The 14,708-nt window shown below is 34.4% G+C and overlaps 2 protein-coding genes across 8 annotated transcripts; one reads left to right on the top strand and one right to left on the bottom strand.

Annotated features, from left to right (window-relative positions):
• Window positions 1-215: 215 nt before the first annotated feature.
• Window positions 216-3,078, bottom strand: LOC111304161 (methylthioribose-1-phosphate isomerase-like). Of its 3 annotated transcripts, none has more exons than XM_022900682.2 (9): window positions 2,852-3,078; window positions 2,661-2,716; window positions 2,408-2,566; window positions 2,124-2,223; window positions 1,765-1,913; window positions 1,527-1,632; window positions 1,076-1,214; window positions 725-1,002; window positions 216-511 (listed from the first exon to the last, which is right to left on the bottom strand). In XM_022900682.2, the coding sequence occupies exons 1-9, from the start codon at window positions 2,945-2,947 to the stop codon at window positions 428-430; spliced, it is 1,167 nt and encodes a 388-aa protein (XP_022756417.1). In that variant the 5' UTR covers window positions 2,948-3,078; the 3' UTR covers window positions 216-427. The 3 variants fall into 3 exon arrangements, with proteins under 3 accessions (XP_022756417.1, XP_022756418.1, XP_089598183.1); XM_022900683.2 differs by having other exon boundaries at window positions 725-993; window positions 2,852-3,075; XM_089742057.1 differs by having other exon boundaries at window positions 2,651-2,716; window positions 2,852-2,944.
• Window positions 3,079-4,323: 1,245 nt separating this feature from the next.
• LOC111303048 (protein trichome birefringence-like 16) lies at window positions 4,324-9,461 on the top strand. 5 transcript variants are annotated; one of them, XM_022899051.2, is made up of 6 exons: window positions 4,324-4,544; window positions 5,618-5,778; window positions 6,315-6,467; window positions 6,980-7,132; window positions 7,642-7,837; window positions 8,148-9,461. In XM_022899051.2, the coding sequence occupies exons 1-6, from the start codon at window positions 4,534-4,536 to the stop codon at window positions 8,974-8,976; spliced, it is 1,503 nt and encodes a 500-aa protein (XP_022754786.1). In that variant the 5' UTR covers window positions 4,324-4,533; the 3' UTR covers window positions 8,977-9,461. The 5 variants fall into 5 exon arrangements, with proteins under 5 accessions (XP_022754786.1, XP_089598182.1, XP_089598181.1 ...); XM_089742055.1 differs by lacking the exon at window positions 4,324-4,544 and adding an exon at window positions 4,943-5,086; XM_022899050.2 differs by lacking the exon at window positions 4,324-4,544 and adding an exon at window positions 5,376-5,526.
• Window positions 9,462-14,708: the final 5,247 nt, after the last annotated feature.

The following is a 14,708-nucleotide window of genomic DNA, read 5'->3' as shown; positions in this document are numbered from 1 at the left end:
TGAAATATTGAAATTGAGCTGTCCAAGGAAATTTCAGAATAAAGAACGCGCGGATAGTGACATTATGCATGTAAGAACATTGTTCATTATGTACAACAAGATTAACCTGAAAGCACTATTTTACTGTATCTTAAAACCGAAAGAGGTTGATTTCATTAATAATCATTAACCAAAATGCAAGAAATCCGGCTCATGCGTTGAGTTTGACACCAAAGAGAGCCTAACCACCTGCACATTAGTAATTTATTTATTGATGTTATTGTGCATTTACAACCTCGGAAAAGCCAGTAGTACAACAATTTGGCATCAATGAACAAAAAATTCCGACAAGTCTTACAACACAAGGCACGATCAGCTCATATTCCAGCTTACATATCAATAACCTCGACTTTGAGTTTGTAATGTCTTACAGCTAGAGATGCCAAATTCAGAAAGTAGATTTCCCCGCTGCCTTCTCTATGAAATCCTTGATGTCAAAAGCATCCTTAATGTCATTCTTTGTAATGACACCCTGCTTAAATAACAATTAATCATCAGAGTGTAATTCAACTGAATAATCCATTGGAAAAATCAAAATCACATGCAAGATGAAATAGGTATTACTATCTGCTCTAATAATGAATAATTTGTTTCACTGAACTACTAACATATGCCTGGATGTAATGTTTATGTCTACATGCACACAAACACAAAGAGAGAGAGAGAGAGAGAGAGAGAGAGAGACCTTTTCTGTTATGATACCGGCTATTAGATTGGCAGGGGTAACATCAAAAGCTGGGTTCCAGACAGAGATCCCAGATGCAGCTACTTGCTCTCCCAGTCCTCCCCGTGAGTGCAATAACTCCTTTGCAGATCTTTCCTCGATAATAATTTCTTGTCCAGAAGAAAGAGATAAATCAACGGAAGTAAGCGGTGCAGCAACATAAAAAGGAATATGATGATACATTGCACATAAGGCAAGGCTATAGGTTCCAATCTTGTTAGCAGTATCACCTGCAATCACTGAAAGGCATCAGTTATATTTACTTCATCAGAGAATTTAGAGGGAAATGCATCATTAACAGCCGTGGATTACCATTTGCTGCCACTCGATCTGCTCCAACAATAACAGCACTGACACGACCTTCTTTCATTAAAGCAGCCGCAGCAGAATCTGCTATTAGAGTAGCAGGTATTTTATCATGCACCAGCTCGAAAGCCGTGAGTCTGGATCCCTGCAGTCAGAGTCAAACATACGTGAGAAAACATAGATTATGAATAACAGCTAGAAGTAACTAGACTGACAATTACTATCACCAAACTCAATGGCCTATTCACGTTTAACAAAGGCATGATCCTAATCACAAATTCATATATCACAAGAAAAAAAGGAAAGGTAATTAAGCATGTAAAAGTACTTAACACTCAAGTCATTTTTCATACTAGTTCGCGTAATTGCAACACCAAACATTTTCTTATGCTGGTTAGTGAGACAATGCCTGAGGCAATTTTATTATAAATATGCAAACAACTTCAACAAAAGGTACCTGATTGAAGGGTCGTGTTTCTGTACAATATGCCCTTTCCAACACTCCTTCAGCATGAAGGGCACGGATTACACCAAGGGCAGTACCATATCCAGCTGTGGCAAGACTGCACGACAGAGTAAATCACTATTTGAACACTATCATATGCCAGTTTAGTCCCCGTATGAACTCTAATGCCCTCTTGCCAACATTACCATTACTACAACAAAAGGAACAGCAGGGAGAAGACTAACAAAACCTTCCAGTGTTGCAGTGGGTCAAAACAGAAAATCTCTTTGAAATTTTCTGTTTCTGTTGCTGCTGCAGAAAACTTGCTCCATGAGACCCAATTGCTTTGTTTGAAGCAACATCATCATCAAGCATAATTTCAGAAGCTTCTATATAAGCCTGTAAAGATTGAGAAAAGATAAATATATAGCGAGGACAAACAAGACATGCTTAAATATCCCGAAAAGATGAGCTAAGACAAAATAAAAGAAATCAAAACAAGGCTGTTATGAGCCTCATATATCATGTGTGTCAGCAAACTCTAAATGTATACAAGTCAATGACAAATAGCTTGATTGCTGAAGCATAACCAATACCATGAATACCCACCCGGAAAACACTCCCAGGCTCTGTAGCAGTAGAAGCAGCCTTTGATATAATTTCTTTAAGTTTTGTAGCGGCATCTGAAAGATTCACTGCTGTTGGTCGGCTGAAAAGAACATAAAGACAATATTGAATCAGCTACACTTCGAAAATGCAAGGAAACAACTAATTTCAGTCTCAGAAAGACCTGGAGAAACACAGTGTTACATACAAGAGGTTACTTAAAATACAATATAATAGCAGCTGCCATGACCAGCAATATTAGGGGAAAAAGTTGGAAAAGTGAAAACCTTGAGACAAGATATTCCAATTTCATTTCAAGGAAAGAAGCAGCATCCCCAGATGTCCCATTAAAGTCCTTTAAGTTGGCAACTTCTACCGCCAGGGAAAGGGCTGCAGCTATGGCAATAGCGGGCGCCCCTCGAACCACCATATCCCGGATTGCGTTCCTGAAACCATAAAATAAGAAATTCAAGTTGACTTGCTCAACTTCAATGCAATTGAGAGAGGAAAACACATTTCACAGGAAGTACTACTCATCACCATCCGTCTGTTGAATCTTGAATATCTAAGAACCCGGTTTCCAGAGGAAGTTTTCTCTGTTCAACAACCAATCACAGTCAAGTAAACAAAAAAAAAAAATCAACAATTAAAAAGGTCCAGATAATAAGGTATCGGAACAATCAAACTTCAAAGATCTTCAGCTTTATACAAAAATGAATGAAAAACTATACCTGGTCAAGCAGCTTAAGGGAGCCACGTTTGTAGCAGATAGCCTGGAGAGTGTTATCAACTACGAGCCCGTCACTCGACATAGAATCAAGCGCCATCGATTGGATTTCTGAGAAAGCGAAATATAAGGAATTCGGAGCCTTTTGAGCTTTCTGCTGCTGCTGTGTTTTACTGCTTTTCTACCTTGCGGCTGCGCCACGCGACTAATATGATTGCTTATTGGTTCCTTCGTTACATATTATTTGCCCAGAAGTCCTGGTTTTGCGATTTTTTAAAGTGCGTGCCCTTTTTAATTAAAAATAGATAAAAAAAAATGTAAGCTAAAATAATAATAATAATGTCAACAATCTCACTCCAAATCCTTCTATTTAAAAAAAAAAAATCAAGATAATAAAAATATAAACATAATAGCATCTCAACATCAACCGTTTACATACAATTTTTAAAAAAATTTTTATTTTCTTAACATTAATCTATCCATTTGTCATCAATAGAAGATTTATTAATAAAATATTAAATTTTTATAAATTAAAATTCAAATTATGAGAATTTCAAGTAAAAAATAATTTAGTTTACACATTTGATTTTTTCTCAACATCCTGAGATTTATTAAGGATGGATTAGCTTACTATATTTTTAAGTGAGTTATTATCTTTTAATTTTCCATCATACATTTAAAAATTGATAACCATGTATACCATATTTATGTTTTAAAAGAATACCAAGTTTAAATTACCCTTTTAGCTCACCTATATATTCCATAAAAAAAATTTTTACCAAAAATTTTATGATAAATAGCTTTAAGATCGAAGATATATATATTGTAAAGTATAAAGTTACTTGTATTTGTATTTACTTACAAATAACTCTTTTTTGATGTTACATATGATACTTAAGTTATGTTATTTTACATTATTTAAATTTAAATATTAAAATCTTAAAAAGATGTAATTATTTTTAAAAAATAAAATTTAATAAAATCTTAAATTTAAATTTTTAAAGATTAATTCAGATGATTTATGTCTTCAATTTTAAAATATAGAATCTAAAAGATTTAAATTTTAAATTATAATTTCTTCAATCATTTTTTTATTCTTAAATTACAATTTTTTTTATATAAAAACATCTAAGATTTAAATTTTCAATTTTTTTATCATCAAGAAATGATAATTTTATAAAAATAAAAATAATATTTATATATTAATTAATTACACTTAAATTTATAATTAATTATAATTTCATCATGATCGATTTTTTATTATCCAATAATTAGGATCATCATTAACAAAAATGATTTAGTACTTATTTTATTTATTTATTTATTATCAGCTTATTACCTTTCCATTACTGACATTTTTCTTTTCCCCAAATTAGCGGAAAAAATAAATCTAAATCTCCACGATATTAGCAAAGCAGTCTTCTCCGTACGGTCTCTATGTATTTACACTGGTCAATGCAATTTAGACGGCAAGTCCCTTGGGCCTTGACCCCCCCATCGAATTTTATTCTCCCTTCATTTTATTTATTTACATTTGTTTTTTACTCCCACTACCTTTTTTTTTTCTATTTCCTTCTTCTTCATCTTCCTCCTCATTCGTCACATTAAAATTTAATAAAAAGAAAATTTTAAAAATTCGTTGCGCAGAGTTTTTTATTTCGTGATTGTTGGTCTGTTCAGATATTGATGCGCCTCAGGTACTTCTCTCCTCAGTTGTTACCTTAATCGAAGTTTTTTAATTCAATTTTCCATAATTTTTTCAATAGATAATAGCCGTTGGATTTTGCGTTGGATCAGAATCGAGCGGACATAATCGTAGATTGCAAATTTGTTCATGTTTAATTTCGTTTTCTCGTACTATTATTTAGCTGATTGTAACTCCAAGGACATTGTTGTTTTTTTTTTTTTGTCTTTAATTTTCTTTCACTGTCATTGATTTGATATAATGGCATGGAGATTGTCAATTTCGCTTTGAGTTCTCGAGATAAATTGTCTCTAAATTTTAAAATTATGATTAGAAAAATAAGGAATTAGGTAGATAATTCGGTAATAATTTAATTGTTGATTATAGCTTAAACAAAAAATCCTGGGGATTGTTGGAGTGTGCTGCTCGTGTTTAGTAATGTTGGTTGTGATTTAGAATAGGATCTGTTGGCTTCTAAGCACGCCATGGAATCAAGCTTGCCTAGCTTAGCTATGTGGCATTTCCACGCAAATGGAGTCGAAATCTCTGTTTTGTGTAAGTTTGATCGTATAGTTTTCGAATGTTTGTGATTGAATGGTTTAGATAAGGGAGTGTTGCTATCCCCCAACAATGGGTTTAGAATGTTTCCAGTGCTTTGAAGTCAAACATTTATGTTTATAACTTAATTCAGCTTATCCTTTTGTGAATTTTATGATTCACTCCATGGTGTAACGCTTGTAATAAGCGGCTTCGTAAGTTTTGCAGCAATAGAATCTCTGATATATTAACTTTTTTTTAGGTAAATCAGCATAGAGTAAGCGAAGAGTTTCTAAAATAACTTTTTCTAGCAATTAGATAGTTGCTAGTTGTTTTGGAAGCAGGAAGTGCATTTTCTTCATTCAACCTTAATTCTTTGTACCTTTGTCGTACACTTACACAAAGAGAAAGCTGCAAATGGACCTGAAATTTTGTTTCTTTTTTTCTTTTTCCTTGAGGTTTCAGCCTTTCTCTGCTCTCTCTCCTTGTGCAAATTGCTTTCTGCCTTTAGTGACCTGTTGATGAGTCTTTCTTTTCATGTCTTTGTAGGATGAAAGGAGGCCCCTACAAATTAAGGCGCAGGGCTAAAGAACTGTCTCTCATTCTCATTGTTCTTGTGGGTGCAACTGTTCTTCTTTGGACATGGGACAGAAGTCCAGTACTTACTTCCTCACTACCATCCAAAAATAAGTTGTTGCATCTCTCTCCAGGTTTCTTTGAACCTATCTTATTTCTTCACTGTGCCATTTATTTGTTTTTTACTCTGTTTATTGGGGTAACCAAAGCATTTTTTACTACTCTTATTTGAACCCTCCTTTGCTCTACAGGCTAGTCCAAATAAGCCCAATATGAATTTATTTGTCGCTCTTTTTTGTTTCTCATGCTATGTTTATCTTCAGCATTCTGTTAATATTCCGGTTAATGCCACATTTGTATAATTTTAATGTTGAACAAGTCAGTTATTTTTTGTTGTAAAAAGTGCATTATGAAGCCTAGTAACTTTCTGCATAGGGATTACAACATACTGCACCAGAAGACAATACTTTTATCAGCATATTTTAATAACGAATTACCAACTAATGATGATATTTGCTTTCCTTCTGGACGTGGCTTTTTAAACCTTCTAGAAAATAAAGATATTTGACAATCATCTGAATTTAGAAACTTGGAAAGCATATTCTGGATAAAAGTACTGCTACTTACATGCTCATGATAGTTTTCCTTCCTCTCATAATATCTGGTGCAGATATTAAAACGGTACCATTAGAGCCCAAAAGACACGTGAAAGAAGAAATTTCTACATTGACACGTAGTGAAGTCATAAATAACAAAGAGGAACATCATTTCGATGAGACATCTTCTACTGATACTACTGAAACAGTTCCTATTCAGAAGAAAGGTGAGCTACTTTTCTGTCTGTCTCAAGAATAAAGATCAAATTTGTGAATATTGCAGTGGCTAATGTTTTAGAATAACATGTTATAAAAAATTCTGGTTTAGGTTAGTATTACCAAACTTTCATTGAATCATGGTTATATTTGTTGATGTCTGTGGCTTCCAATGGCCAAATGTCAATGCTATACAATTTTTTGTAGACCTCTATGATTTTAATGAGCATTTACATGGTTCGATGAAGCTGTTTGATTGGCATGGGAGATCAGTTCTTTTCCTGCTTCTTATCTGTCTGATTGTGAAGTCATCAATGATTGTTAGAGCAAGATTTTCTATTCTATTTTCTTGAGTTCTAATGTTTTCACTATGCTGAATGGTGTTGTGCTCTCCAGCACACTTTTCCTTTACTTGTTTTGTAATGAATATTATTGGGATCTTGATGCCGCCAGTTTCTTCATTTTACCCTTTGAAGTTGCTGTATCTTGCGGATTCCCATTGTAATTTGTTGTGGTGGTGCAGAAGAAGAAGCAACAAAACACAAACACGGTCCAAAAAGAGAGAAAACCGGTGTTATTAAAACTGGATCAAGTTCAACACAGATAGAAGAAACAAAAAATGTAATTTTACTGGAAAAAACTTCAGAAAAAGAAGAAAAGACAGTGGAGAATCAAGGTAGAATATGCCTACACATGATATTATTCATGTTTTGCACATCTGTATTCCTCTATGAATTCACTTATGGAAATTGCAGAGAAGAATTTCTGCTGCTAGTATTTTGTTGTTAAATACATTCTGTTTGGGGAGAAAATGCATTCATCAACATGATTGAAACGACTTTGTCTGAACAATCTATTGTTGATCGAGGTTTTTAAGCAAATGCTGGAAATCTCAGCAAAGAGTTATTCACCTTGTTTTTGGTATCTCTTTTAAACCTCACACATTTGTTTTGCATGCTATTGCATGGTTGTAATATCATCCATTCCCTGGAACAATTTCTATTGTGCACTTCATCATTTAGTCATTTTCCTAGTGATGTAGTTGGTGATGTGCAAGCTACCTGTGGTTATGATGTTAATGCTCCCTCTCTCTCTCTTTGAACCTTTAGATTTTGGATCTGTTAGTTCCATATTCTGATAGTATTACTGATTACTGACTTTCATTTTATCTGATCCTTGCTCCAGCCTGTAATCATGCAAAAGGAAAATGGGTTATAGATGATAGACGGCCTTTGTATTCTGGGTTTGGTTGTAAACAGTGGCTAGCACCAATGTGGGCTTGCCGTTTGATGCAGCGTCAAGATTTTGCCTTTGAGAAGACAAGATGGCAACCAAAAGATTGTGATATGGAAGAATTTGAAGGGTCAAAGTTCTTAGCAAGGTATTAATATCTTTGTCCTTGAATATTTTTCATTTATTTTGTTTGGAACATGATTATAATTTTTCAATTGGTGCTTCCTATTTAAATCTAGCCAGAAGAACTGACAATTTGACTGTTCTTAATTTATTAGGCTTGGATTTCATAGATTTAGCATTTTGCTTTCTCCTCTATAGATGCACTCCCTTCTCTTTCCGGAGGTTGTCTCTTTGGTCAGAGTTTATATGAGTGGTTGGCTGGTTGCTTTTATTTACTTGTTTAAATATAAGCAATACTTGTGGGACTATTTACATATACTTCTGATGCATTCCAGGATGCGAGACAAAACTCTAGCTTTTGTTGGAGATTCATTGGGTAGACAGCAATTTCAGTCTCTAATGTGCATGATCACAGCTGGTAAGAATAGTTCAGATGTCCTCGATGTAGGCAAGGAGTATGGACTTGTCATACCACCTGGTGGTAAACGTCCTAATGGTTGGGCTTATCGATTTCCCAGCACCAATACTACTGTCATTTACTATTGGTCTTCAACCCTCTGTGATTTGGAACCTCTTAATGTCAAGGACCCACACACAGAATATGCAATGCATCTTGATCGACCTCCAGCATTTTTGCATCAGTTTCTCCCCAAAATTGATGTTGTGGTTCTGAACTCGGGGCACCATTGGAACCGAGGGAAACTTATGGCTAATAGGTGGGTCATGTATGTTGGGGGTGTGCCCAACAACAACAGCAAGATAGCAGATATGGGAAGTGCCAAGAACTTCACAATCCACAGCACTGTTAAATGGGTAGACTCTCAGCTGCCGAAGTATCCTCTTCTCAAAGCCTTTTATCGGAGCATCTCCCCCAGGCACTTTGTAAATGGGGACTGGAACACTGGAGGGAGCTGTGACAATACTACTCCTATGTCTATAGGTAAAGAAGTATTACAAGAAGAGTCTAGTGATTATAGTGCTGCCAGCGCTGTGAGGGGGACAGGGGTTAAACTTCTGGACATAACAGCTTTGTCTCAGGTGAGAGACGAGGGTCACATATCCCAGTTCAGTATTACAGCAACACCAGGAGTTCAGGACTGCTTGCATTGGTGTTTGCCCGGTGTTCCAGACACATGGAATGAAATCCTCTTTGCACAAATTTAGTCCCACTTTGTTGTTACTGAATGAAGAATTCTTGCTGCATGCTCTGAGACACGAAAGTGTTGTCTCTTCCTATCATTGGTTGGGCATACTTTTGAGGGCATCCTTTAACAGCGTATCCCATGGAGGACTACCACGTTGTAACTATGTCAATCATAGGCTCGTTCTTCTGTTATGGAACCACGTAAATTTTGTGGTTAGTGTATTTTAAGATTTAGTCTCCAGATCTTTTTGTAGCATAGTTAGCCATAACTTTTTCTTACCTTTTGATTTAACACTCTTTGAACGTTGCTGGAGGAAGCATCGGAATAAACGTCGGACAGAGACTGGGTAGGTCTGCAGCCTCCGATGAAGAAGAATGCTCAAATGGAGGAAAAACAGCAGGAAAAAGAAAAAAAAAAATGTAATACAAGGGATAATGTAGTGTTGGGAATTGGAAAGGAATGAACAAGAAGAAAAATATATGAAGTTTCACATTTGATGTCAAACCTTAGCTTTCGATTGTTGACGTAATAGTATCACGTGATATTTAAAAGTTAACATGGTATTGTTACGTTAGTACAAGGTTAAAAGATTAGAAATAAGTGAACAAAATTATTTACTTCAATTTAAAAGATTAAATAAAAAATTAATAATTAAATGATATTTTCAAAATATGATTTATAATTGAATGAGTAACAATGTATTTTATAAAAATAAAAATGTGAGTTTGGAGTTTGGACCAATTGACCATTGGATCCCATAAAAGATGAAATCCCTTCGTTGCTATTATCTTTAAGATATGGATCACAGACTTCAGAAATAAAAGGTGAAATCGACAATCCGCCCCCTTGAAAATATTGCAACATGGGCAAATTAATATCAGTTTAGAATCGGATAGATGGACGGCAAAATTTATTTTGGTAAAATTAAAAATATTAATAGAAGTAAAATTAGTTATTATAATAATAATAATATTAAAATGAATAGTAAAATATATGTTTGGATGTAAAAACTGTAATGATGGTAAAATAAATTATAATAAAATTTTTTTTAAAGATATTAGATTAAAATTATATATAATAAAATTTTAAATTATTTAATAGTTACAAAAAAAATTATGAAATTAACAAAATTATTTCATAATTTTTAAATAAAAATAAAAGATAAAAAGAAGGTAAAAATTCAAAATAGAAAATAAAAAATAGATAAAAATCAAAATAAAAAATAGAAAAAATTAAAAATTAAAAAAGAGATAAAAATCAAAATTAAAAAATAAATAAATATCAAATAATAAATAGTAAAAGCAAAAACAAAAAAGGTTAAAATGTAAAAAAAAAAAAAAAAGAGACAGTGAGATACTGAATCTAAAACTTTCAGTGATTAACTGGTGTTAAACGCACTTCAAATGATATAAATCTATATTAAACACACCAATTCATGATAACTTAACCTCAACCGCAGCATCAGTTACATCAGCTTGAGGAGAAGGTTTTGTTTCAAAGTACTCTGACATTTTTTCCCCAAAATTGGTGGGACAACAATGTTGGATCAAATAACTACTTTGATTTGAATACTACCAACAATAAAGCTATAGCCCAGCTATAGCAGAATGGGGAATGGGCTTTGGCCATGCTTTAATTTGTGTATACATTTCCAGGTCCACTGTTCCTTGGGTTCTCCTCTTATTCATGAAATGAGAATCATGGCTATGCCATCTTTTCCTGGTGATGTGAACAGTTACGATGCAGTGGCAGATGCAAATGGTATGTTACGGTGTCCAGGGACACCTTCAAAAAATAAAAAATAAAAAATTTAAGTAAAAAATTTTCTCTGGATATCTCCAAATTTTCTCCTGGATACTTCCCGAATTTTTCCTTGAACATATTTTTTCTTAATTCTCTGATACTTCAGTCATTGTCGCTATCCAATATCCAGCCGTTCTTCATAGCCAATCAGCATTTTACACTCAGTAGACATCAAATGCAATAAATGAATACCTCCAGAAAACAATCCTGCATCCACGACTGTTACGATGGACCTATCATTTACAAATTGCTCAGTGGCCATTTTACCTGCACCGCATGATGTGGAATGTGTTGGATTTTTCACTTGTCCTCATCTCGTCACATTTCTTAGTAGAAATGCTATTGTTTCAAAATTAAGCATACAGACTTGCAATATCTCTGAGTATACCTGTATGGTCCTACTTGAGAAAAATAAAATAGACAAAGCCACTGAATCTTCTGGAGCTTGGAAGGTATACTTTTGCCTCAGTTAGGACACCAGGTTACCACTACATTGTCTACATCAGTAACTGGGTCCTATTAAGTCATGCTGGGGTTTCATCTTTTCTTTTTTCTTTTTAATTTATTGTTATATCACATATGCTAGCTGGGAGTGCACTTGGATCTTTTCACTTGAAACACTGATGAGAACGCCTTCTCATTTCTGGTTAATGTTTTAGCATAATTTTTTCAGGCGATCCACAGAAAATAGTGGATATTGAAGCGCCCAAAATGATATTGCTTCAAAGCCTTTCAGTTGGCTTTGGTGACCTGATTGCAACTGCGGAAAACATCCGTCCTGGATCTGCAGAACCAAAATTGCCTGAAGTTACCGAAATTTTTATGAAGGCAACTTCAGATTGCTGTGGTCAGATGTTTAACCAATGCTGTTGCATTTGCGGTATCCAGTGTTGTTCAAAGATGAATGATCAATGTGCCATTACATTAACACAGCTATGCACTGCCCTGGCATGTTTTGGCTGCGTTGATTGTTGCTTACAACTATGCTGTCCTGGACAAGATGGGCGATAAACACATTCAGACAGTTTGAATTAGTTGTTGTATATATATTCTATGAAATGATAATTGGTATATTATTTACAATTCATTCTCACTTGAATTGGCTTGTTGCTGTATCATGGGATGTGAAATTGAAAATGGAAGAATGAAGGTGATTTTCCTCTGTTGGCCAAGGAGATATTGACCATTGCAAAAGTAGTTTAATTTTCATTCAATACTATATAGTGCTGCAATTCGGCCGCAAAACAATTTCATTCACTTCCCCCCAACACTAACGACAATGCAGTACTGCACCTAGATGGTGTAAATATCATGCACAATCACAAACCAAACGCTAGTAAAATCACTAATTTGAAAGATGAAACAGATTTGGATTGCTTCACTTGCAATTTCCATCACTAACATTAAGTATTAATCATTAGACATGGAGCTCAGGATGGCTTTCATTAATCAAAAGATGCTGTTCAACATGTTCCTTAACTCCCAACTCTGATTCTTCACAAACGTTTTATGAATCTGAAAAATAACATTAAGTAGTTGTTTCATCTTTATACGTGAGTATATTATCTCATGCTGCCATGCACGATATCTCATTATCATTTAGCTTGTTGGATCCCATGTAAAACCTGAGTTTTGATCTGACTGAACCATAGACCAAGGTTTGTGTTTGCCCTAGTATCATGGAGAAGTGTGTTTAATTCCTAGGCCTAGCAGGCTATAGGACACAATTTTCTTGACCAAAATTAAGTTTCGACAAAATCAAAGCAAATAAGAAAAGAAATCAAAGGACCACAATTTGGCTACTTGCTACCCTCTCGAATTTGGGTACTTGTACTTGTTTATATTTGTCTCTATTCTCAATCACATGTTCACATGCTACGAGTTAAATTATCAATTTAGGTAATGTGGGTCACTTACCATTTTGGGTAAGTCTCACGAAGCTTTCTAAGTATGGCATAGAACCCATATCCTAAAAAGGTAAAAAGGTTCAATTGGCCATGAACCCAGATGATCAACAGGGACAACTTCACGTGGGATCTTGTAAATTTCCCAAAACATCTCTAGATTTTCCCCATTGATCTCTGAAATAAAGAAACTGCTATGAATAGGAGCTTAGAGATAGAACATCCTTCCAGGAGGAATAATGTCATAAGACTTATGTTATTAATTGATTTCAAGGGGCAGTAAGGAAAGTCTAGAGATGCTCGAGATTTAAAGGCTTTGTGAGTTTGGGTAATATACATGGTGATTTATATGGGGAGAGGGAGACAAAATGAGCCATTTTTTGTTTCGTGTTGATTAGAAAGGAACAAAAGTGAACTAAATTAGTGGGGAAAAGGACGTGGTAGTTGGAAAATAAGGTGACAGAGAGATGTGAGAGAGGCAAAAGAGGAGGCAAAGTCAGTGTTTGGGAACTTGAGCCATGTAGCAAGTAGGCAGTATAGCAACCACACCAGCTTGATATAATATATGAAATTTCTCAAACTGCACTCTATTTAACTCCTAATACAGCTAAGCTTTCACTGGCTTATACGATTTCTTTGTATCACTTACATTTCTCTAACCCCAAATTTAATATCATTGATTGCAAACCATATCTGTTTTGTGCTGTTTTCCAAAGCTGCAGTCTAAATTATTTCACCTAATGAAGGTGAGAACTAAGATTAAAAGCTAGATAGTAAAGGCAATTTAGAGAATCAATTTTTTTATTTGAAATTATCAAATTTTGAATTTAATTACCAAAACTAAAAGTATAATAATATTTTATCAATAAACCATGCAACTATTGACCAGTCATTTTTTTTATTAGTTTTAATTTGTACATTTTTAAGGTGTATTTTATGTCTTGTTTGGTTCCAGATATTCAGCTGGGTGCAAAACAAGCTCACTGGAAGGAAATCCAACTCCATTCCTGCTAATCGTAAGTGTTCTTCGATCTTTTCTTGACTCTTACTTTCAAGGTTTTCCATAAAATTATTTTAAGCTCTTTCTCCCTCCTCCAGACATGTTTTATTTATAACAAGAAGATATTCTCTGGTCCAATCATTTGTTAGTTTTCTTATGAAGTTGTCATTTTCATTCCTCTACTAGATCATGACCAACAGCCTTGCAAAGAAGAGTTTAGCGACTGGCCACAGGGACTGCTAGCAATTGGAACTTTTGGAAATAAGATAAAACAAGAAGCAGATCAGAAGGCAAATCTTAAAGAAAATTTTGTCTCCTTACAAGATCATCTACATGGTCTGACACCTGAAGAAGTAGGAAAACTTCAAAAAGAGTTAAAACTTAATATTTCACGAACATTTTGGACCAACATCAGCTAATCTGGACTTGAGCACGGAAACTGAAGAAAGGAATTGCAGTGCATTCTCTGATGATTCAAACAACAAAAACGTCAATAATCTCCAGTGTAGCACCAGTTTAGTTCATGGTATAGGGAAAGATATCTGTTTGGATAATTCTAAAGGTGCCATTGGCAAAAAATCATTATCATTTCTTCTAAAGAAGATGTTTGTATGTAGAAGTGGATTTTCACCTGCCCCAAGTTTATTAAGGGATCCAATCATGGAGAAGGTAATTCATGCGACATTAATCGTGAGTACACACAACAGTTCACTAATTATTTAGCTAATTAATTAATAGCCTTTTTAATATTAATTACTACAATTCTTTTGATCTTGAGTTTCAGATGTTGAGGACTACACTTCACAAGAAGATATATCCACAAAGTAGTCCGAAACTCTGTGCCAAAAAATCCTTGGAGAGCAGTCATATCCCCAAGACTGCCAATGGAAATGAAAAGACAGATGATGGAAGTAAATGGGTAAAAACAGATCCCGAATGTAAGTTCATATAATATACTCCTATATAGTATCAGTTTTCAGTTTATAATATGCATGTGCAGTTCAATATATACAAGCATCTTACTTGGCAATTAATGTTTAACTT

Source organism: Durio zibethinus, chromosome 13, assembly GCF_047325235.1.
Source record: "Durio zibethinus cultivar Kanyao isolate XHJ-2024 chromosome 13, ASM4732523v1, whole genome shotgun sequence".
NCBI classification, from domain to species: domain Eukaryota; kingdom Viridiplantae; phylum Streptophyta; class Magnoliopsida; order Malvales; family Malvaceae; genus Durio; species Durio zibethinus.
Note: the sequence above shows the minus strand (reverse complement) of the source record. Positions and strands in the feature narration are given on the sequence as shown.